Source organism: Etheostoma cragini, chromosome 7 (assembly GCF_013103735.1).
Source record: "Etheostoma cragini isolate CJK2018 chromosome 7, CSU_Ecrag_1.0, whole genome shotgun sequence".
Classification (NCBI taxonomy): Eukaryota; Metazoa; Chordata; class Actinopteri; order Perciformes; family Percidae; genus Etheostoma; species Etheostoma cragini.
The window spans coordinates 20,928,921-20,953,719 of NC_048413.1; the positions used below are offsets into that span (position 1 = coordinate 20,928,921).

The window sequence follows — 24,799 nt, forward strand, 5'->3', positions numbered from 1 at the left end:
TAAGTATTGGGCAAATTAGTCCTTGTCTAAACTGTTATTTTCTTTAGAAAAGCACATACAAAATATAGTTCCAATACAGTATATTCAAATACAGTTCAAGAAAAATTCAAATTAGTCCTAAATCTTGAATTAGAAATTAAATGACTTGTTAATAACGTGTGCAGTTTAACCATCGTAGTTATGTAAAATATCCGGTGTTATAACAGACAAGCATCCAACTGCAGATATAAAGTGTTCTTATTCACAGTAAATCAGCCTGAGCAGTTAACAGCCCTTTCATGAACATCTCCTTGAAGTTTTGCCATCAATGAGGTCTAGATCTGAGACTTAGCACAATTCTTCCCAAGCCCTTTTTGGCCTTGGTGAGCCGAACAGAGCACAGTAACCTGCTGGGTTCATTTGGACTGCTTGTGTAGATGGATTCAAATGTGAGTGGTTTAGTGCTCTTAAGTTAATGATCTCGGTGCATGTTCCCTCACTTCCTCCAGGGCATCTCATTGAGAAAAAAAAAATAGTGGGTGCTGTGGGCCGGTGCCTGTCACAGTGTCTTGGCTGAAATAATGACTTGAACAGCCCAACAGACTGAAGTAATAGTAATAACTGTCAGACTTCATCTCCCATCAATGCTGACATGCCCCTAATTTAGGATTAATTCCTGCCGTACTCTAGAATTCTCGCTGAATGTCCTGCCATTTTCATAGAACCAAAACTATTTCCCTACAAACTACTTTATCTCAGCTTATCACAAACTTTGTTTTTTAAATATATTTGAATATAACAGCAATAGCTGCTCTGAATTAGAAGCTGTTTCCAAAATTAGTTTTCTTTTATGTTTAAGAAGAGGCATTTACACCGGTTTTTGGCAGTAAGTGGTGCTGAATTGGACTGGTTGGGTCTCTGCTTCCAGATCTTCTCGTCTGCCAGGAAATGGGGTTTTTAGCCGTGTTTGATGTACAAAACTTGCTGTCTGCCACCCTTTGATAATTTCCCCATTTACCCTTCTCCATGGTGTCCCCTCCTAAAGTTTGATGATTACTTTTCTTGCTCCAGGTTACAGACATGAGATTTTTTCTTCCAGCCCGTAGCATGTTTGAAACTGAGACATTTTTATCATTTGTCTTGAGATGCTGCAGCATTATATATTTTACACTTCTAAACAAGGTTGATGGATTCTTCCATTAGAAAACGTTTTGCCAGTTGGAGCAATTATGTGTGCAGTGACATCGCCTGTTATTGTTTTCAGCACAACTTTATGAAAAACTTCGCTGCTTGCTTGTTTTTGCTTCAGGCTACTGTTTCTATTCTTTCTCCTAACTGCACTAGTGAAACAAGCGCTTGGTTGCACTCTGAGTAAAAGTTAATGACTTATTTTAAATATAGCCTTTAACACTCAAATTAACAGTGTAATCACACTTCGGGGAAATTGCCAATTGATCGTTCTGCCTTGTCCAACATAATGACCAGTGCCACAGCAAGCAGTTCCAAAAACCAACTTTTAATTCAAATGACAAATTTTGTGATTTATTCAAATGTTTTTTACATAAAACAGTGCAAGTGCAAAAAGTCATACTTTATTTCCACTAAAATATAATGTCATTGATTTGAGGTCTCTTTGCTGTCACCAGAAGGCTTTGCAATTGATTAACACTCACTGAGTTACTGTGGTGCTCAGAATAAGTCCATGTGTCTGACTCTCTAGGCAGCTTGCTTTATACCCTAGGCCTTCAACACATGCATACATCAGTGACACACCTCCTGTAGCACTGTGTCCTCCTTACCACAAGTCCATTACGCCACCTGCATTCACACATGGATGTAACACTGATCTCCACTGTCATATACTCAAGAAACTGCATATTGTTGTTCTTAAGATCACGTATGCCTCAGAACATAGGGGTTTGTGTTTGAGGATTACATGCTTAAGGTGAATTTTCTGCCAGGCTTTGGATAAAACGATTATCCCCGTTTGTTTACTCAAACCACAACTAAAGATTCTCTTTGAGACTCCTTCAATCCTATTGTTTGCCAGCCCAAGCTGTCAGTGCTTTATGCAGTTCATATGTAGATCACACCGTTTAAAACCACTGCACTGAAATCAAAATAGTGATTCATGTTGCTTGATCTGTGTCGAAAAAGGGAATTCTTATTCTGTGCTGGGCATGTTTTAGTTGCCAGTGTGATCATACACGTCCATTTTTTTTTTTTTAGATCCTCCATTTGGACCATTAATAAGTTATTACTTACTTTGATCCCAGTCATGGATGTTCACTTCACACGGGAAGCTATGTAGTTGTGGTGTTACATGTTCAGTTTTGATGGGTGTTTGACAGTTTTTTTCTCTTTCAATTTCGTCCTCATTGCAGTTACTTTATGCACTTTTGAACAGAGTCCTTCTCAGTTTCCTATGATTGGAAGACTGAAAGTGTGTGATAAGCATTGAGTGTCGAACAGATAAAAGCTCTTTCCTAGGCTGTAGGCGTCCCTGTAGAAAATGCCCTTGATTGCTCCTTTGTCTGTCTTATTCTCTCAGAGCTCAGTTGGCATTTCTGCTCCCAAATTATTCCTTGAACCAAATACTGTATATTCATTGAATAATACAGGGCGTGAGGGTTGGGTCATGTGCTCCACACTCATTTTGCTCTTTTCCTTGTGGTCTCTAAAAGCACAGACATGTTTGAGACAGAGAGTGCTTTGAAACAGAAGAAGAGACCCATTAGATAAATTGCCTCACAATCTTTACTGGCTACTCCCTGTGCCATAAAATGATCTTTCTCTAGTTGGATCTTTTTTTACAAAATCATCACTTTGGAAATAGACTAGTTTGATGGAATGTTTCATATAAAGCGTCTTCTTAATTCAACCCCATGAGATGGAAAAACAGGCAATGCCTCAAGGGGCAATATTCTGCTACCTGTTTTATGACTGCCATATATTTCCGGAGTTACAATTCAAATAAATAGCTGTTAATGTCTGTGGTACTTGGGGGTAAAATTATAGTCTGAAACTACTCTCTGAGAGGAAAGGAGTATTGACCTGCATCCCGGGCTGCTTGAAATGTGTGTTAGGATTTGAAGGGTTCTCGTTGTATACAACAGACGTTTAATGATAGGACCCGACACCAACAATACTTTGTATATGAATAACTAATCTATATGTATATTTTCTTTATAGCTGTGGCACAAATCAAGCAGACAATGCCGACGCATGTTGACAACTGAGGAAATTGTTAATTTCATCTGTTCATTTGTATTAGGAAAAAAGGGAGTGAATACTCTTATTTGTAAAACGGGGGTGACGTGTCTTCAACCTTTCCACCTTGAGCACTCTTAGTCCCTGCTGAAGTGCATTATTTGTTGTGGTGCGTTAAACGTTAGCTCCATTTACCTATCTGAAAACTTGGGCTTTGATAACAAGTTAACCGGACAAAAAGATTACTTTGCATAAGATTCTGAAATTTTGTTACTGTCCTCACCAGAAAACAAACAAAGAAATCAGTGATGCTCATTCAAAGACTAAAATGATTTATGTTTTTGTTTACTTGACAAGGACTTCTTGTGGCCATGTGAATGGTGCCTGCCATCGGTCAGAAGAAAAGTCAGAAGTAGGCTGATGTTGTTTAAACTGTGCTGAAGCTCTTAGAGAGGACGGGGTGGATGAAAGGGTCAACTATAGATGTGACTTTCACACCGGAAACCGCTATTTATTTCAAGCTTTGTAGTCAACATTGGTTTCCTTTTATCGATGATACTGTCTTTTCCCAAACCTTAACCAAGGACTTTTGTTTTTTCAAACTTTATTTATTTCCTACCTCTTGAGTATTTTGTGTCTACACCTCACCAAACGTTAACCATAGCTGTGGCAGATCAGAAAACAATTAAATGAAGGCTGGTTTGTGGATCATTTTGAAAGGCAATAACAAGAAACCTGATTTAACATTTAGTTTGGAGGACTTGTGGGGCCTAGTTCTCTACCAAAAGTTGTTTGGTTTCACCAAATTGCTTTATATGATAGCTATTCAGTTAGATTTGGCTGAAAAAAGGCTTTGCTGTTTAAGGGAGCTCTCATTTGAATCAGAGCAGCGCATCTCTGATGAGAGAAGAACATTAAATCTTAAAAAATCAAACAAATCCAAATTACTACCTACTCTGACCAGAAACCATTGAATTTTTGATATTATTCAGCTTTTTTGGCCACTGTCCTAGCTGTTCAGCTGTGCGACTGAAGGGAAAGGTGGTTCTGAGGACAATGAAATCTGTAATACAGTTTGAAGTTTCAGGTGTGGTGTGAATTTGGGGGAAACAGGCTCTTCTACTGTTGGCTGTTAGTATGGCCGCTGTTATCCCATACGTGAATACAAGAAGTTGAATTATTGACACCATGCTTTAGCTGCAACATCTGTGTTGGCGCAGTCTCTTTCAAGACTACTGCAGGCAGTTCCTGTTTTACATAATAACATTCACTGGACACTGCATGACATTTAGATTAAATACATTCTATTACATGTTATGGTATTACATGTAAGAAATTTGCTCAGGGGAATTGCAGGCATTGAGTGAACCATTATATGCTCTGCTTTGTCTTGCAACAATGTGGAGTAGCTGGTTCATTGTGTATTCTGTATTGTCCCAGATATGATTGATTACAAGTGTCTCAAGCTGACCAGCTTATTAATCGATTCAGCAAAACCTCAGAGTCCCCTGTGAATGATGTACATGACAAAATGCGTTTTTACTTTTTCAGGGCTGGCTGCAGTAGAGGTGCAATGCTACTGCTTTCAAATCATGTTTATACACAACAAACTGCTCTGGGACTGGATGTGTGACCTAGTATTTAGCCGCCTAATGCACTGACCATAAATAATTGTCAGCGGTGGTAAAATGCCAACCCACTGCAGTACATTAGTTTCAAAGCTTCATAGTAAATTTGACCTATTTTCATATATTATTCACATTATTGAGTATTTGTTGATTCAGTTAATATGGCAAATTATGTAATTGATTATTAAAGTTTTACAAAAAAGTTAGCAAAAACAAATAAATATAAGGTTTTTATTTATTTGCACTGGAACCTTGACTGTAAAATGTCTGACTAAATCCTAGAAATGCATTAACTACTAATCTACTGTCTAATGGAAGTTTTTCATTAGGCTGCAAACTGCTGCTGTGCCATGCTGCGAGCAACTGTCATCAGAATCCCTGAAGCTGCATGGCACCAACCGTGTTTCCATAAGAAGGGGGTGGTATGGAAAAAGTTAAAGGAAAACTAAAAACGAATGTATCTTTGGAATATCAAATACTCCCTCTTTGTATGCTTGAAAGGTGGCACTGAATACTTACAATAAATTTCACTAAAGACCCAGAGTTACTGCAAATAATATATCAAAACATCCATAGTACCTTCTCAAACCCACTCTGCAACATAATTCACTTTTCCATTGGTGTTCCATATTATTATTTATGTTTCAAACTGAATTAAAAAATTAGATTTTTGTTTTTGGTCAACCCGGAGTGTGCCACTGGCCTAACACATTATCCCCTCGAAAACGATATGATACAATTCAAGTGGTTTAACTTCATAAACAAATTTTGAAAACAAAAACAAAGAAAATCACATCAGCTGTACAATTAGAGATACTGTATTGCTGCTGGTCTGTGGGTTAAACCTGTTTTTTTATGTGGCACACTGCATGCAAGTATGAGGATATTTCAATTACTTAGCGTTCTTACCATACACCTCTGGTGCAGCTCAGACACGTCATCAGTGATGTATCCTGGGTAAATTGGGTGTTTTGGGTCTCACAACATCAAATACCCTCACTCAGGCGACCCAGCCAGGGTTGATCAGGCCCTGACTTGTGTCTTAGTAGCTTTTATAATCAACGGATCGCCCCACTTTATCCTCAGCCATCTCGATGCCTTTCGGCGGGGTCGGTGATGTTCTTGACGGCTTGACACCGGGACACTGTCTGGATTGAGCGTGGTCACGGAAATGTTTTCTGGGAATTTGAGCCGTCAACTTTTTCCTGCCAGTCCCGTGCTGTTGCGAGCAGCCCCCCTGATTGATTCAGTTGAAGGTGTGACTTCTCCCCAGCTTTAACCAAAGCGATGTTCTGTCTTGCTGGCTGCTGGTGTCTACAGCAAGCAATCCCAGTGCTGATGACCTCTGCAATGACTGCAATGAATAGTGGTTAGCAGAATCTGAGAACGGTGTTATACTTGTTCCCACGCAGCCCATGTTTTAATCCCCAACAGTAATTGTTTTTGAACAATTAAGTAACAGTAGCTAACGACATGCTAAAGCTTGGCCTTGGAGGTAAAGCTTGGTTAATGCTGTAGTTTACTAGTTAAAATTTGTGGATTATGTCACACTGCTTTCATTCATTCCTTGCTCTTGTATTTATAGTAATGGAAAGGAAATAAATAAATATGGAGAAATCCAAAGCTTGACAGACCTGCAGTGCCTAGTAACAGTTGCTGTGATTGAACAATTACTGTGTGGGGGGTAAATCCAGTTTTCTCTCTGTGCAGTTATGAAAAGGTTAATCAAGGTTGTTTCCACTATGACAACATTAATACTGATGTCAGTGTCTTAATGTCCTCTAATCTTGTGTATTTTTCTATCACACAGCTGTCTGCCACCTCCACATCCCGAGCGGCCTTCTTGCAGTGCCTTCGTTGGGGGATTTGGTGCCCATTCCAGGAGCCGGCTGACTGGAAGGGGGAAGATATACAGCTTGTTCTACAAGCAGGTGCAAAGCCAAACCCTCACGGAGTCATGGTCTACAGCGCAGAGATGTCTGCCAAAACTCAGAGCCCTTTGCCACTCTCAGCTCCAGGCACAGCTCAGGTAACACAATAGCACAGAGACATGACTTTGTCCATGGAACAAAATGTAAAGAATGCATTGAAAATGTTAAGACATGGTGCTGTTTTTGGCACTCGCACAAATATGTGTAAAAACGTTTTCCTGATGACAAAATTTTTTACATTATCTAAAATGTTTTTGGGCATCATGTAGTGCATTAACACCACTCTCACAGTACAGTACAAGGTTATTTTACATCATCATGTGATGTAAAATATCACAGTTTACAACACTGCTTGTAGACAAATAATTGTCTCCAACTTACATCTTTTTATTGACAGTATCAAACTTTTCAAAGGGTGTAAAAGTTGTCATCTTGGAATGAATTAACTTTTCCTATAAAAGCTGTACATTTTCACACAGTTCAAACATTTACACAGCGGCTAGCTGTTGGCTGTATCTCATTCATTACAGTTTTTTTCTTCCCTACATAATCTGAACTGTTAAATCTCCAACAGTTTTTGCGTTATTAAAATGTGTGAAACTTTTTTCCTCTTAAGGAGGCGAGGGATACCATAACATTTCGGCTGTCATCCAGTCTGGAAAGGAAGGCGTCTAGCCCAAAGGCATCTTTGAGGACAAAGCAGGAGGATGTGCCACGTCAGAGAAGATCACCTTCATCACCTTTACAGGGTAAATATCATCACGTTATCCATTCTGGCTTTTTAAGCACACAAATTAATTACTTGGAAAGAAATAGGAGTAAGCTTTTATAAAGAGTCCCCTCCAAGGCGACAGGGTGTTTACTGCTTGAAAGAAAAAAAACGACATTTGGATTTCACTTCCTTGTTTATTTGAAAGCGTGTGGTCTGTTTCTTCAAATTGTTTTGTGGGCACACCTCAAGTGTGCAGCAACACCCAGGTGTAATCAGACAAAGTTCTAAGCAATCAACACCAAACTAGCCTGTCCTCTGTATATGATGTAGCCTCCACCTCTGCAGTGTTATCTCAATTGCACCACCTGCTCTCTGCATACTTAGCACTCTTCATGATTGGGCTCTGAGGGGAATATAGCAATGAACTCAAAGTGTGAGAAGAAGACTCTGGCAGTCCATTAGGGCCTCTTGATCTTAAACAAGACTTACTGTTGGGTCTTCATGCTAATTTTTGCTCTTGGATGGGAACTTTGGCTGGAACATAGACAACGACTCACACATCCAGTATTTTCACTTTTATACCATTATAAATACTGACTGAATTGTGCTTTTAAAAACAAATACTGATACTTATAATTGTGGTATTTTCATTGATAGCTAGTATTTGTGCCAACGTTTTTTATGAACCTCTTCCATTTTTTATCCATGCTAGTGCCATAGTTTTAGAAATGGCCATGTTGGTCTGTCAGTTGGTCCAACACTTTGGTCCAACTGAAAAATCTGTAGATTGTCATGATATTTTGTAAAAATAGTCATGGTATCCAGAGTTTGAATCCCAATGGTTACCCTCTAGCTTTTTTCTGGTGCCACCAGCAGGTCAAAGTGTTCATTTATAGTATGAAATATCTCAACCACTTCAAACAAATTGGCAAAATATATATATTTTCATGGTTCCCAGTGGATAAATCCTATTTACTTTGATGATCAAAAACAAAAGAACCAACAAACAGATACAAGGTACAAACATATAGTACAACAATGACAACGGTTTTAAGGAATCTGACAGCTTGAGGGAAGAAGCATTTGCTGAGTCTGGAGGATCTTGCCCAGATGCTATGGTACTGTTTTCCAAATGACAGCATGGTGAAAAGTCCGTAGGGGGTCCTTTATGAGCTTGGAGGCCCTGATTGTGCAGCGTTTTTTGTAGATCTCCTGGATTGAGGGGAGCAATGTCCCAATGATGGACTTAGCGGACTTTACTATCCTCTGTAGTGACTTGCGTTCTGAGCTGTTGTAGTTCCCATACCAGACAGTGATGCAGTTAGTCAGGACACTCTCCCCCGTAGAAAGTGGACAGAATGGGTGTGGGGAGTCTGGCTCTCTTTAGACAGTGCAGGCAGTGGAGGTGCTGTGGTCCCTACATTTTCAGGGAGGTGCAGTTGCTTTACCAGCTGTGCTCATCAACGATGTGCACACCAAGAAACTTGGTCCTCCTCCTGACTTACTTCACACAGGATCCATTGATGAGAAGAGGGAGGTAGACAGCCTGGGTCTTCCTGAAGTCAATTGTCATCTCTTTTGTTTCATTGAAGTTTAGAGACGGGTTGTTATTTTGACACCAGAGTGCCAGCTGCTCGACCTCACCTCTGTATGCTTTCTCATTGTTGTTGCGGATGAAGCCCACCGGTGTTGAGTGTTCTACAAAGTTGATACTATGATAGGAGTCATATTTGGCGGGGCGGTCGTGGGTCCTTAGTTTGAATAGCAGTGGGCCAAGAACACATACCTGGTGTCCGCTGAGTGTAATGGTTGTGGAGTTGATGCGCACTTACTGGAGGTCTTTCTTTGAGAAATTCCAGGATCTAATTGCTGTATAAAAGGAGGTGCGATAGGACTAACACATGTTTAGCTAATTTGTTTCTTTTTTTGATTATTTATTAATAAACATCCATTACAGCAAATAATTTAGCATGTTAAGCACACTTTGCCCATATTCTCACATAATTTTATGAAGAAAAAAATACATTAGAGTATAATACATTACAGTTTGAACATGGAGATTCATTCTTAACCTTGGGTATCAACTCCTATATACAACCTGTACTGTTGTTAACAAAACTGCTTTTAAATCCATTGGTGAACTGCAGTGGGGTTTTGGCCATTCATCATTTTGTATAATTACTCTATCCAACTTTTGACATGGAAGCCAGTGCTTACTGGTTTGTAATCTCACAGGCCACCCTCCCTCAAGATTATAGGTCTGGACAGAATATTAAGTATTTGGGATAAGAAGAAACCTTGGATATTTAGATTGAAGAGGGTTTTGTCTTTTACTCATCTAGAACATAATAATCCTGCTTTGTGAGACAGTTCTCCCAAGTGTAAATATATGTAATTATTTTGGTTTCAAGTATAGACTGTATAGTAAAGTATTACTCTGCCCTTTATTTTAATCAACTTTGAGACTCAATATTCTCCAAACCTTCCTGAACTTTGTTGTTGTTGTTGTGCTTTAAATTCAGCAACAACAAAAAAAGCCTTCTCATACTCAATTACTATTACGCACACCAGGAAATGGACCCACAAATGCACGACTCAGGTGAGTAAAGTGCATTATTGTTTTTTTAGCATACCAATAAAACTTTCAGGCAACAGAGTTCAAGAAATGATGAAGGCAATCCAAAAAAATCTGAGGGAAACAGGTACTCAGGACAACTGGAAACAGGGAAAAAAGCGCTCGGACAGAAGATTCTTTTTTCCGTAACTCCTAATTAAGCATGACCGTTCCATCATATCCTTCCAAAAATAGCTCCTGAACCCCAAGGTTTAAAGAGGCCTCTCACTGAGACAAAGTTTTGATAAATATTCCATCCCACTCGCAGCCAAAGATAAATGATGTGCCACTGTATGCATTTCTTACTGAAACCCAAACCAATGGTTTGCTCTGTGCCTCTCAGTGAATGAATTTAAAGTGTAGTAAACACTACACTTGGCCACTCAATCCCAGTGACAGCGTGAGTGGACCCCAGTCATATACCTGATGATTGTCCCACTAATGATGCTGTTAACTTATCTTGGGAGAGAAGATAAGCGTTGATCAGGGCCTACTTAATGGACGTGTGGAGAAAGCTTTTGGCAAAGTCTATTAATGACAATTTAATCAGTGTTGGAGTGTCCTTAGAGGATCGCCCAAAAACACATAATGATTTGGGCTAGTGTTCGGAGGAGAATTATATAATGAATTGCTGTCATTCTTTGATTTCTGCACCTTAATCATCTATCCATCCTACTTTGTGTGTGTGTGTGTGTGTGTGTGTGTGTGTGTGTGTGTGTGTGTGTGTGTGTGTGTGTGTGTGTGTGTGTTAACCTCTTGTAAAGTCTCAGTAAAAACAGATTTGACCCCAAAAGCAGGTCTCCAAGACCAGGCCGGTAAGATAAAAAGGTTTACTGGAGGTCGCAAAAGTCAGATCCAGGCACGCAGGGAAGATGGGGCAAACATATGTAATGCAGGATCAGTTAAGAGACCAGGAGTTCAACATTCAATGGGGGGTCATTACAGGTAAAACTCTGGAATTAACTGGAGGATCTGAAAGGACAGGAGAGATAGTTCATGGTTACGGAAAAAGCAGACAAGGAAAGGTTAAATTTAGGGGTTAGGGTTGGAAACCTAAGTTATTCATCATAGACAATGCCATGAGGGTGGAAATTTGGCATTTATTTAATTTATCTGTTTTTTTAAATGACCGTAACACATCCCTCGCTGCCCCTAATGAAAAACTGAGAGGGGTAACTTGTGGAGGCAATCTTGCTGTTTCAACACAAATGCATCATTGAATTGAATTTTAATGAAGCAATCTTTACATTTACAATCTTCCTCAATCCTCTGTGTGTTATGCATGTAAAGGTGCTTGTGTCCAACTCGTACATCTGCTGGTTTGCTCCGCTGTCAAGACAGCCTCTCATTGATCATGAATAATTGGCCAACTTGCATGTGAGTCCAGCTAATGAGGTGAAAGGCATTCTTCCGCCGGCTCAAAATGTAAAACAGTGAGGAAATGGAAAGCCCTCAAAATAAAATGGCCGCCGGGGGAATGCCAGAGCACATTTGTGACGGAGAGCCAGCCAGTCCTGCTCTGTGTCCACTCTGTGTGCATGTAGTCTGAACAGAGTGGGAGCTGCACTAAGACACCCCGGGCAACTGAAACAATTTCCAAAAGCCCAGTCAAGCCCAGTACAGAGAGCAAGAAAGAGGGTGAGAGGAGGACAACGACATGTTGGAAAGCCTTTCATTTCAGTATTACTAACGCTACCAACTAAAAACCTCAGAAAGCATGGCTGGTCTTTAAAGTCAGTGTGACATCTAAATCTAGCTATGCCTCCTGATCTGTGTGAAATGGAGGGATTTGTTACTCATTATAAGTAGTATCCCAGTGATGCGGTACACATTGTCACAGTATATTCTTCATACCTCAGGATGCCACCTGAAAGCATACCCAATCAACAACTTCCATTCCCTCTCAGAAGATGATGTTCCACTAAATGTCTAACCACATTATACAATAAACAGTGCTTCCAAGCACGCAGAGCATGGGGAAGACATTATAATGTTGTTAATGAAGCTTGGTAAACATTGAACTGGAGGTGCACATAACATTAGCCAAGTGATATGCAGATGAAGACATTAACAAGAAACGGGATAAATGTTACACTAACTGAATACTCGGACCCCCATTTTAACGATCCAAGTGCATGGTGTGAAGCGCCTGGCGCAGGTGCGGTTAGGGCATGTAAAGATCCACTTTTGCTAGTTTAATGTTAGAAAAAGGGCCCATGCGCCAGGGGCATGTTTCAAAAGGGTTGTGCTAAGGAATGTCTACCTTGTCGGATTTCTATTATGACGGCGGATTTGCAAAGTAACATGTTTTAACCTTTTTGCATGTTTGTATGCGGACTGCGCGTCCCTGTGTGTGTAACAAGCATAGTGTGTGCGTGCTGTGCACGAGTCCATGGGCATTTTACTAATACGCTGTTAAAAATAACAATGAAATGTTGCGTTATTGACTTTAGCACAGGTTATTGTTGGTAGCGCCAATTGCTTTCCGCTGCCTCAAGATAGCAATACGCCAATAATGCACCTGAACACACCTCTCTGTAAGCCCCATGGGCAAACAGATGGATGTAGGTACATTTGCTATTTAACTGATGTGGTGGATAGACAGTTTTTATTTTGTTCTGTTTTTAATCTTCTTTTGTTTTGCTCCTGTTTTTCAGGTCAAAAATCAATTTCACCAGCTTCTCCTCCAGAATCTCCTCAAGGCCCCGGGGTAAGACCGACTCAACTTAAACTAGTGACTAAACCCTAAGTGCTAAAACAGCTAGTGTTATGACAAGAAGGCTTTGTCTGAAGTCCCCTTTTTTCACTAAAAACAAGCTCCCCTTTTGTAATCTTTAGACAAAGATCATAATCATCATCTTGACTAAACTGCAGTTCAATTCTTTAGAAATTTTTTACAAATCAGAATCAGAAATACTTTATTGAACCCCGAAGGGAAACTCTGTGTTGCAGTTGCACAAACAGTATAAATATCAGAGTAGAAATATAAATAAAGAAAAATAAGGAGTGTGGATATGTACGGTATTTACATAGTTAAAGGAATATTATGATACACTATTTATGTAATTAACATAATTAAGGAGTTGCAATGGTGAAAAGTAATAATAATAATAATAATAATAGTAGCAGTTGAGTATTGCACACATTTCAGGCCAGTGTTATTGCACCAAACAGATAATATTGTCCAGTTTTAACCTCTAAGTATGTGTGTGTGAGACACCTAGAGGGAGGAGTTATAAAGTTTGATGGCCACAGGCAGGAATGACTTCCTGTGGCGCTCTGTGGTGCATTTTGGGAGAATGAGTCTATCATTGAAAGTGCTCCTGTGAATGAGCAGCAAACCAGGGTGTGGGTGCAAGACATTGTCCAACATGGCATGTAGTTTGGACAGCGTCCTTCTCTCTGACAACTCCAACAGAGAGTCCAGATCCACCCCCGCAACGTCACTGGCCTTGCGGATCAGTTTGTTGAGTCTGTTTGCGTCAGCTAGCCTAAGCCTGCTGCCCCAGCATGCTACTTCAAAGAGGATAGCACTGGCCCCCACAGACTCATAAAACTTCATCAGCATTGTCCTGCAGATGTTGAAGGACCTCAGCCTCCTCAGAAAATAGACACAGCTTTTGCCCTTCCTGTAGAGGGCTTGAGTGTCCAGTCCAGTGTTCTGATGTCAGAGAAAATGCATTATGCATTATCTGTCCCAGATCTCTCTGCAACAATGTGATTAGAAAGCACAATTGGCATCTTTTAATATTTTGACTCACCGGTGTGAGATTCCGGAAAGATTTGGTCTATCAAAACATCCTGTAGCTGGAGTTTAACTGAATATGTATGCAGCTGGCTTGGAAGGAAGAAAAGTGGGAGGGCGTATTTCTGTTGAAAATGTTATTCTTGGAAAACAAGATACTTGTGTGTGTCAATCATGGAACGGTTAAATCACCACAGAAACCTGAAAATAGAAGTAATGCTGATAATAATAAGCATGCCTTGTTGCATTAAATCAGATTAAATGTCACATTATCATCAGTATATGTTAGAGGCTTCCTGCAGGCAACTGATATAGCACTGATCAATTGTACATTAACAATGTCATAAATTTAACTGCACTGTAATTATCCACCCATCGTATCTGTGGTGGGTGACGATGACTGACTCATATCCCATTCTTAGTAAAGTACCGACATCGACCATATGTAACACATACCAACAGTGTGTGTTGCTGTGTGTGTATTTTTTTTCTCTGCTCATTGTGACTGAGCTAAGCTACTGTTACCATCATCCCTCAGCCTTAGTGGAGGTGCCAAGGCAGACTGGGAGTTGTGATGGATGCTGCTCTCTCTCAGGATGAGGCCGGAGACACACACACACACACACACACTCACACACACACAGCCAAAATGAGCTGCAGCCTGTATTGTAGGCCAACTTCAATTAAACCAACAGGGGCTGGGAGTTGTGGGAGCGCCCATGAACTCAACAAATCAACCCTCATTTTGATTAAGCGAGGGCAGTGGAAGCCTGCAAGTGGGCAGCTCCCCGCGCTCTCAGCTCTTAGGGGAGGACATTACAATATGGTGGTGCTTAGCTGGATACACAGTATACCACTGTGCATACACAGTCTATTTTACATATCCTAATTCCCAAAAAATCCAATCTACCAAACGGCAGAATTAAATCAAAAAGAAAATATGTTATTTTCACTGTGTGATAATATTTGAATGATCGGGCAAAGGACAGACAGATGAAGTAGTGACAAGCTGGTGAAATGTGTCAAATATCCAGCAGCTCAAGAGACAGGAGTTGCTGGAGTCCTTAAGCAAAGCAAAAACGCAACTACAAATGAATGCTAATGTTGAATGAATGCTCTGTGTCTGCTGAATGTCTCAAGAAACAAAGGTTTTCTAAAACGTAGCAGGGTGTTGCTATGGCAAATGTTTTTAGCTTGTTCCACCGCCCCCAAGTGGCCAAAGAAATTATTGAAAGCAGCATTCCATTTAGAGTGAATGTATCTAATGATATAATAATCTATAATACTTTCATGTTGAGTAAATAAGGGTGTAAAGTAGTAGTCATTAGTGCCCTGGCTGCTCAGTTTGCACACCATAGATATTTATTTGATGGCCATCCAGGATTCTGCTTAAAGAAATGAAGCAGAAAACACTCTATGAAGCCATGCCACTGCTGTTGGCAGTCCCCCTACAATTCATCACAACTCTAGTGTTGCTGCAAAATTCACAAATACAGTCTCTGTATCTCCCTAGCTCTGTGTCTCCTACCCTTTCAAAGATACTGTTATAAAAATACACTTATTTCAATCCTAAAATGATTTTGCCTGTTCAACCAAAAAGATTCCTTTCTCTTCAACATGGCTGTCAAGCGCTGATTAATCAATGGTATCCTCCTCTGAAATGGCTCTGTAAACAAACCGTACGCTCCAGCTCTGTCTGTCTACATAGTTGGATCTGACAACTTTCTCTTGCTCGCATAAATTATTGATCCTTGACACTCTCGGTTTTCTGTGGTGCAGAATGCTAAGGGTCTTGTGGTATTTATAGCCAACATGTGGGAGAACAGCTTAGTTTGTTTGCCTGTGTTGATGATGATATCTCGCATCGGGCTGCGATGATGTTTCAGGGTCATGCTCGTGTTCTGTCGACCCAGGTGGTCTCGTAATCCATGGGCCGAAGGTGAGGCCGTGTTTCAGTTTGTTGCTGGCAGAGGGCTATTTGGCAGCTGGCACTGGCTCAGACACACCTCATCGCTGCATCCCTCTTTTTCCCCGAGGTACTGGCATTAAAGTATCTGTCCAAAAGAATAGGATTCAAGATTTCTGACCATTGTTTATTGTTCAACTCTGTTTTAACACTCTAGCCTTTTTATTGCTGTGAGTGAATCATTCTGTCTCAACACTAGAAAGTGAATGGGTAAATATCATTATAACCATGTCAAATAACGTATTTTCAGATCGATTTTTATGTTGAACTAAACGGAAATTGTTTTCTCTGAAATTACAATGGATTTATGTTAATGCTGGTATATGCCTATGATAATGACTCCTTGGAGGTTACAGCTCAACTTCTTCATTGGCTGACCTCACGTCAATTTACTTCACAACATTTATTTGAGATGCTTTTTTTAGTAATTATTGATCATCTTGAACTTTCTTTTCTCAGGTATTTGCAATGTTTAGTAACATTAGCTGCAAATGAGATCAAACTATGTTATCCCCAGGTACACGGGGGCTTTGTATTCTAATTTGGAAAATCTGAATGAAAACTACAGTTTTGCATTTAAGGGCTGCCAGATCATTTGGAACACTGAAATAACGGTTTTACAAGATGAAGAGGTGTAATTGCACCTCTGTTTGTGTAAAATGAAAGGGCTAAATATCCAGTTAACTATAATAACCACGCTCAAATGTAAACATAAAGAGGGACATGACGACTATCCTGCCCTATAGCTTTTCATTTGTGGGATTGTAAACATAGCAGTGGCTTATGTCAACCGGAGGGTCACAGTGCTACCTTTTAACACTCATACATCCTACATTTTGTGTATATTAAACATTTAACAGTAAAGTAGATTGTCAGAGAGCTTTTTTTTTTTTTTTTCAGAATATCCGTAATAAATGCCTAGCATATGCATAGTGTCAGTTTCATAACACACATAATTAACAGTGTCTTAACAAGCTGCAACAACTGACGGATGATGGCAACTGTCAACAGCAAATTTGCTGAGCTATAGTTAATATTAAATATGTGAGCCGCTATTAAAAACACTGGTTATATCTGGTAAAAAATACATGCCAGTGAGCAAAATACTAACACGTAAAGAAAAATTGGGTTTGTCTTTCTGTTGAAAAAAAGACCAACAGGTGATTTATATTCTGCTTGGTTTAAAAGATGTCTTATTACATTTAATAATGGTATCTTGTTAAGCTTGTTGTTAGCCCAACAAGAGAGCAAACATTTAACTGGTGTAAACAGGTACTGGCATGGTCTCATATAATACATTTGTGTTCCTTTGACGTTAAGCATACTAATGTTCAGCTTACTAAAACCCTGTAAATGTTTAAGTCTTTGGTTGCCCTGTTTATATTACTTCTTTTTGCTCCATTTTGTATTTATTTTCAACATATTTAAATTTTTTCTCTGCTATTATATATTGTCCAATCTTTCAGCCTTACTCGCATCCCACCCCTTTTGTTCAAACTTTGACTTGGTACTCCCCCTTTCTCATGCATCTCTAATAGCTTCCTATGTTTGTGCTTTACTGTGTCACCTTTTGTTTTTAGTATTTGTTTCCAGTTATCTATTTTTCACTTGTTTTTCTACTTGATCATCCTCCCTCTCAAACCAGACCAGCCTCCCACCTTCTTTCATAGAGACACATGATGAGCTTGACTCCATATCTCTCCCCCTCATACACACACACTGACCATCAGAAAAACGCCAAATGAACAGGTCCAATGAAGCCAGAATGTGAACAGATGATCTGTTTGGCTGTCAGGGCAAACAGGCTGAGTTCAGAACATTGGCAGCCACAGCATTGACACTACTAATTGCCTCTGCGTATTCTCTTGGAGTGTGGGTGTGTACTGTTGGTGTGTGTGTGTGTGTGTGTGTTAACCCCACATGAAGAATGAGTGTGGTGTCTTTCACACCCTCTGTGTGCAGGATGTGGTGACTCATTGTGAGTTGTGTGTGTGTGGCTGTCTGTGTGTGAAATTATGTGGTATGGCTTAGCAGTACTTGTGATGACTGATTTGTGACAGCCCAGTGGTCTTGACATTTTAGGACATTTTGATTTTTGAGGACATTTCGACCAATTCTCACAGCCAGAACAGCTCATTTTATGGGTTACGCCTAAACCTAACATAGAATTTGTGAGTGAGCAAACTGTGGAGCGCCAGGCAGTTTTGATGAAGATATCCACTCTGAAAGCATGTCAGTCAAATCTCTTTACCGTGTCTATATCAGTGACATTTTGTGTGTTCAATTTATTTGAAAATGAACTCCAAAATGATCTTGTCTGTCTGCTGTTTAAATATTTCACTCAGTGTAAACATCAACTGTCTTCATAGAGATTTGGAACAAGCTGATGCAGACAATGTGAAAGAAGATGATTTTTCAAACCTTAGAACTACTTTAGGAGAAATTCAAGGGGAAAAGTAGATATACATTTGTAAAGTATAGATTGGTAATAAGTTGCCTGTGTCATTTTCGCAGCTACCTACGTTTCTAGGTTCACACTTGTTGCTATGGAAACCACTATAACCAGTGCATCCTTTCCTATTAAACAATATATTCAAGTACCTCAGCTTGAAACAGGTCATATATCTTTCAGGTGCTTCTTCAACTCACAGCTACAGTGTGAACTACCGGTAAATGTTTCCTGTTTTCCATACATTTAGTGTTTCATCGCATCATGTCACGGTAGCAAATTAAGTCTGAACAGTGTGATTACTTCCTTTTTTTGTTAGATATGGTGATATGGAGGGAATGGGAATGTCTGTTTGATCTATCTCCAGGCAAAGGGGAATTATTGTAAATCAGCGTAATGTCCCCATGTCCAAGAGATTACTGGGTGAATCAATATATCTTCTTTTACTGTAAGGAGGGTTCAAATACCTTTATTGTCTCCATTTGTTTTGATCATAGCGGATTTGAAGTGTTGAGTTTACATTAACAGAAAACACCATCAGCAGCTAATTCAAATGGAAAAATAAAAAATATGCTTATAATTCTGAATAAATGCTGTGTCTATTTTAAGCCGGTCTTAAATCTCAACAAATCCATCAAATTAGTTTACAAAAATTAGTTTATTAGTAACAGTTTGTCCATGCCTCCTAAAACAACAGAAACCAAATGACGCCCCTATCGCCAGGACAACTTCATTTAGTCTGTGCCTTTTTAGTCATTACAAATCACTGTTGGTGTTTTAAGTGGCCTTTGGTTTTCATGTACAACAATAATAAGTATAGCAATAATAACAATGCAATAATAAATGTCAACAATGTTGAAGTGCTGTGGGTGGAGAAGTGGGTAGAATGAGAAGGGCTTATAAGTGCCAAAGCACTGTTTTTGTCGTCTGAGATGGCACATGTGTCTCTCTGGCGTAAAGTTTGTTCATAATCATAATAGTAATAACAGCAAATCATTTGCATTGTTTCTCTGCAGCTTTCACTGTCTCAACTGGCAGCTTCTTCACGCTACCCAACCATCAGCCACTCCAGCTCGGCGTTGCCTTGGCAACAGTCGTTTCCTTCTTTGCTCCATCCTTCCCCATTGACATCGGCTCACCAGCTGTCACATGTCGTAAGATTTCCACCCTCATATGCCTACACACACACACACACACACACACACACACACACACCCTCACACTCCCACTCACACACACACACACACACATTCATACTGAGGAAATACACAAGCAACTCCGGAGTAGTCGTAGGTGCATTTAAACACAAACACTTAGTACATAGTACACATTTGTCTTTTTACAATCCCTAAGGATATTCAGACAGTCACTCTCTAGACTTCAAAGATACACTCACCTTTACATGACACTGTGTTTTGGTGAAATGCTCTGAATATAAACAGAATTTGGTTTATCTTAATGTATGTAATGTAATGTAATGTAATGTAATGTAATGTAATGTATGTAAGGGTTGATGCCTGGAGAGGTACGGCGGACCACTTTGCGTTAGACGGTTCTGGCCTCCCAGTCGTCGATTAATTCTTGATTATAGATACTTAGTTGGGCATTAACCCTTTCATTACTTGTGTTTTAATTATTAATTCATTGTCTCATTTCTTTATTCATTTCTTCTGTATTAAGTTTTCTTCCTTCCCATTTATTATTACAGTCCATTGTGAGGCTTTTTCAGAGCTGTCCTGGCCCGTCCACCTGCTTTTACGCCTCAGCACAGCTAAGAAAGACTTAGCTCATATTCAATCTAGACAGCAGTAGCTTTAATGGGTATCCGCCATATTTTATGCTCAAAATCCATATAGCTTAAGCTATGAATCATATTGCAGGAATAATCCAGGAACTGTGGATCAGGCTTATTGGAGATAACAATATAATCATACTCACAAATAGCTCAAAAAGACACAATTCAATTTGGTTTTGAAAGACTGACTAGGTTGTGTTGTGGAAAAACTGTTAGAACAACGTATCTCTCTCCTGTATAAATACACTGGTAGTTACAAGTTTAGAACACCCTGTATTTTAAGATTTTTGGTTACATTTCAAGCAGTTCTATTATAGAATACAATATGATACAGGTACAACAGAAATAACATCCAATATTTTCCAAATCACTGCCATATCAGTTTTGGTATTTCCTCAATTTAACACGTACACACAGTACAGGTTGACTTCCAGCTATCAGAGTTAGAGAAGTTTTAAATCTGAAAAACTGAATCAACATTAACTAATGTCCTTACCCTTCACATTTGTTGATTGTTATTTTAATTTGGGAAAAATAATGTTTTCAGTCATCAGCTTGAACCTTTTATATAAAAAAAACTTTTTATTCCTAACATTTGGTGAGAGGGTGTAATACTATGGACCAATTTGCCTAAGCAATAATGTATCTGTCTATCAGCCATGAACAGCTTGTTCACTAGAAGATGACATATTTTGGGATAATTTATCTACTTCGCGGTAAATTACTGAAATACATTACTGTACTTTTGCTCAGCCTTTCGGGAAATCTAAATACTATACAGGTATACTTAGAGCTCAGGGAATTAATCTGGAGTCTATTAGTTATTAAAGTGAGCTTATACAACATTTGCTAAACAGCTGCCAGTGTTGTCACAAGTGGAAATAGCATAATGGTAAAAAGCTAAAACATAGTGTAACAGCAGCACAAGTAGGGGCGAGTCTGATTCAGTAATATCAGTTTCAAAGTCATTTTTATCTTAAGTTTGCTAATATTAGCTACCAAAAGCTACGGGTCATGCCAGACTAGGTAAAGCTGTAGCTGCACATTGTATTGAATAGAGGATGGGTGTGTTTCATTGCTTACAAATTTAAGGTTTTATCAGAAAAAAATTAATGCGGTATTTCTTTTTTCTATTTCTTTAAGGGTCACATCCTGATACGGTTTAAAAAATGTAGTTTCATTTTATTTCTCTTAATGTAAGTTGCCAGTTGCTTGATTGTGGTTAGTTGTCTCAAACTGTGCAGCTGATACTGTACAATGCTTTGTTTAAACACTGTCAACATAAAAGCCGTGGTTAAAGCGTTAAATCACTCATCCCCTGGCTGCCATCGCTTTTCAGGTACAATACATTCTTTGTGCATATATTGCGTCATTAAATCAGCTGCATTTATTGTTTAAACCCCCAGTTGTCCTTGACTATAACCTCAACGCACCTGCCTATAAAAAGCAGCCGCTCATACGTCAACCACAGCGTAGACTTGATGGCAGCATGTTCATATAAAGTATAAAGCCATTACTTTGAGCATTTTAAACATGCTAAGGGTTCTTGACCATGCCTTTGCATTCACTAAGGTTATTTTACTGCAGGCTGTTTGATTAGAGGGGAACATGAATGTGCATGTTGCAGCATGTCTTTGGTTGAGGTTACTACCAGCATGTTTGATGAAAAGCCCAATAATGAACAGCCATGCATATCCTCTGATAGGCCAATCTGAACCCTGCACATGTATCAAAGAGCAGAAAAAACACTTGAAAAAATAACACCATTAGCACTCCTTAGCTAATTATCTGCGCTAATACCCCTCTAGCTGCATGTCTGTCAATGACAAGAAGAGGGGAACATTTAGAAATGTTGAATTCAACCACAGGCATTACCATTTCTTTTTCATTTCCTACATAGCTGATATTGTGAAAGAGAAAGAAGCAAAAATGGATAACAGGCAAAACAAAAGAATGTCAGTAACTGATTCCTGATTAAATGTAAGGCTGGCTCAAAGTCTAAACATAAACAATATGTTGTTTGCATTTAACTCATCACAATGATGTTACCGATTTATTGCTGTTTGCTTTTACCTTAAATAAAAATGGGAAATTGACTGTCAATGGCACTTTAATTTGTTTAAAAATTACCACAGTTGAGTACATTCTCATAGCAGAAAGGGACAAAAATATTGCACAGAAATTATGTCATTGTTGCACAACAAAAACGTAAGTCAACACTTTCCATTATGGGTTGTTGTAAGTGTCCAAGGCCTGATATATTTTATTCCTGCGTGCCATAATGCCCCGATGTTATCCAAAAACTATTAAAACACATCAATGAACCACACTGTTGCCCTGGGTGACATTTTCCTATTTTTAGTCAATCCAGTTTACACTGTCCTGCTGGCAATGAAGAAAGTCCAACATGGACTCAAACATTTTCACATTTTTTCACATTTGTTCACTGTCTGTACCACCCTGTAATGGATCAAACATTTGGAACACAGACCCCAGTCTGAACCTCTTTTTTTTTGTTCTCTGTGTGCAAGTCCTCCCCTGCTGCACTACACAGTCCTGCTGCCATAAATACTAACTAGTGCAGGAAATGTGTGTTAATCCATGGCTGGAAATAGTTCCCAGCAAATACACTTTTTTAACAATGTCTTCTATAGTCTTGCATTGTTAGACCTCTCCAAAGCGCTGTGTCAGTGCTGAAGTATGGTCTGGCTACACCACTTACCTATTCTGGGATTTGGGGGGGGGAAATAATATTTTTTTGTATTTCTTTAAACAAATCACAACTGTTCTGAATGGTGCTAAGTCCCTGATGCAGCAACCGTGCCTTTGCAAAAATAAATAGCAGAGATAGGAAAAGGACATCTGAATCATCTCTTCACAATCTATCCCCAACATTTGGCCCTTCGATGGCTTGAAGAGTTGCATTGGCACATCTTAGCACTTTCTCTCTGTGACGTAGTCTGTCCAGTTTAATTATAGAGCATTTTTAACAACCGGGTACGTTATAGAGGTCTTGTGCAGAAAACAAGGGACACAAAAGCAAGTAAAATCCATTGTTATAGAACGGGAGCAATAAAACAGTTCGACACAAAAGAAACAAAGCAGAGAGTTACATCTAAGAGAAAATTTACAAATTTAAAAAACAACCTACTTTAATTAATGAATTTCTAATTGGCTCTGCAGCTTGTAAGGAGTGATTGATAAGACAAAGTCACACCTTCTGCCTCAGACAAGTCCTTGTTTTCCACGCACCTCACTGCGAAATAAGAATAGCAGAGCACAGTTTCTGAGATGTGCACGTCATCCTTTTCATCTTTGGCTACAGAACATGTCGATTTAGATTTGTACAGTACGTTGACGGCCAGGGCTGTTTATGCCTTGTGACTTACAGATGGGCACTCAGAATCCATGCAGGCATTTACAAGGACTGAGTAAATGTAGAACAAACGTACTAGTACGGAGTCCTACTGTGTATTGAAGAACTGTTATGCAACTGTAAGCGTAGGGTTGACTCAGTCAGAATATTAGTCAATTTCCAGAATCAATTCTGACAACTCCACCACTAGCTTTCTCTCTCACTGTCGTGTTGCTTTGTTCTAAGCCCCCATGACACAGTTTTATTATCCATGTAATTTCCATGCATCCAGCTGCCAATTAGTGAAGTCCTTTTTTGGGATTTGAAGCCTTTCTGCCCACAACTGTACTACAGTGCAGTTGTTTCATGTTGTTGCACTGTGTGCATCTCATTAGTGGAAATATTAGCCTGAACTGCAGACACTCTTGAGCTTTCCTTGCCTCCTAAATATTTTAGCTATAGACCGTACAACAAGTAGTGTTCAAAGTTTCTTTATTATTTTCCTGTATCTGTATCATCCCACTTTGTTACAGGCCTACTCAGGTGTCAGCAACATTGCCCACCTGGAGATAGACCTTCAGCAGAAAGGGGATATGTCAGCTTCAGCTCAGGACGAAGGAGACCAGCTTCAGGAGCTGCCCTTTACCCCTGTCCATGCCCCTGTCATCACTCTGGGGATGAATGTGCCTAGGTGAGCCCCCTCCATTGTTTACGTCAGTCAATGATCTGTTATAGAAAGTCAGGGGGTCAAGGGGTTTTCTTGAAGCTCTAATGTACAAATACAATTAGGTGAAAAAGCCAGTTGAAAATCCCAAAGTATCTTAAAATGTCTGAAACCAAAACATATCATGTAATTTTAACATAAAGTTATAAATGCGTGGTAAGAGTTGATAAGTAAAACAAATAGAATGGTCGAAGGAATAAGCCAAAGCTTTTGTTTAATCATATTATGCTATAATACATCATTTGTAAATGGCTTTTACTCCAAGAGTAAAATAGGATATCCTTTGTACAACATGCTGACCATTATTTCCTTAAACATGAGGCATCATTTTTCATGTTTTCCTCTTTGCCTCTGAATAATCATTAACCAAGTTAAGGCTAGTTATCATTGTGCTCTCTGACTCCCAAAGCCAATCCTTATCCTGTATGGAATGTGAGCAAAATATCACTTTATGTTGGTGTTGGCATCAGCTGTATGATATGAATTGCAATAAAGAGGCCAGCTGTTATTTGTGAAACGGTAAGCTGCCTAGTGTAATGATAGATGCTTATGATGTGTAGCCTTGAAAATCCATTCAAGTGGAATTGAGTTGAATTGAAATGATGATCAGTACTTTAGTGTAAAAAGGAGGTTCCAGTTTCTTCCAGATATATGAACAAGTATGATATGGCCACCTGGCTTTCCAAGATTA

General features: G+C 39.3%; 1 protein-coding gene across 4 annotated transcripts in view; it reads left to right on the forward strand.

Moving 5' to 3' along the window:
• nphp4 (nephronophthisis 4) overlaps window positions 1-24,799 on the forward strand; it is a 143,056-nt gene that overhangs the window by 65,192 nt on the left and 53,065 nt on the right. For 3 of the 4 annotated variants that reach the window (XM_034875512.1, XM_034875513.1, XM_034875514.1), the window contains exons 10-14: window positions 6,628-6,846; window positions 7,365-7,497; window positions 12,732-12,784; window positions 19,251-19,388; window positions 23,918-24,075. In XM_034875512.1, the coding sequence (XP_034731403.1) occupies window positions 6,628-6,846; window positions 7,365-7,497; window positions 12,732-12,784; window positions 19,251-19,388; window positions 23,918-24,075 (701 nt within the window). The remainder of the gene's footprint in view (window positions 1-6,627; window positions 6,847-7,364; window positions 7,498-12,731; window positions 12,785-19,250; window positions 19,389-23,917; window positions 24,076-24,799) is intronic. The other variant, XM_034875515.1, reaches the window with a different exon arrangement.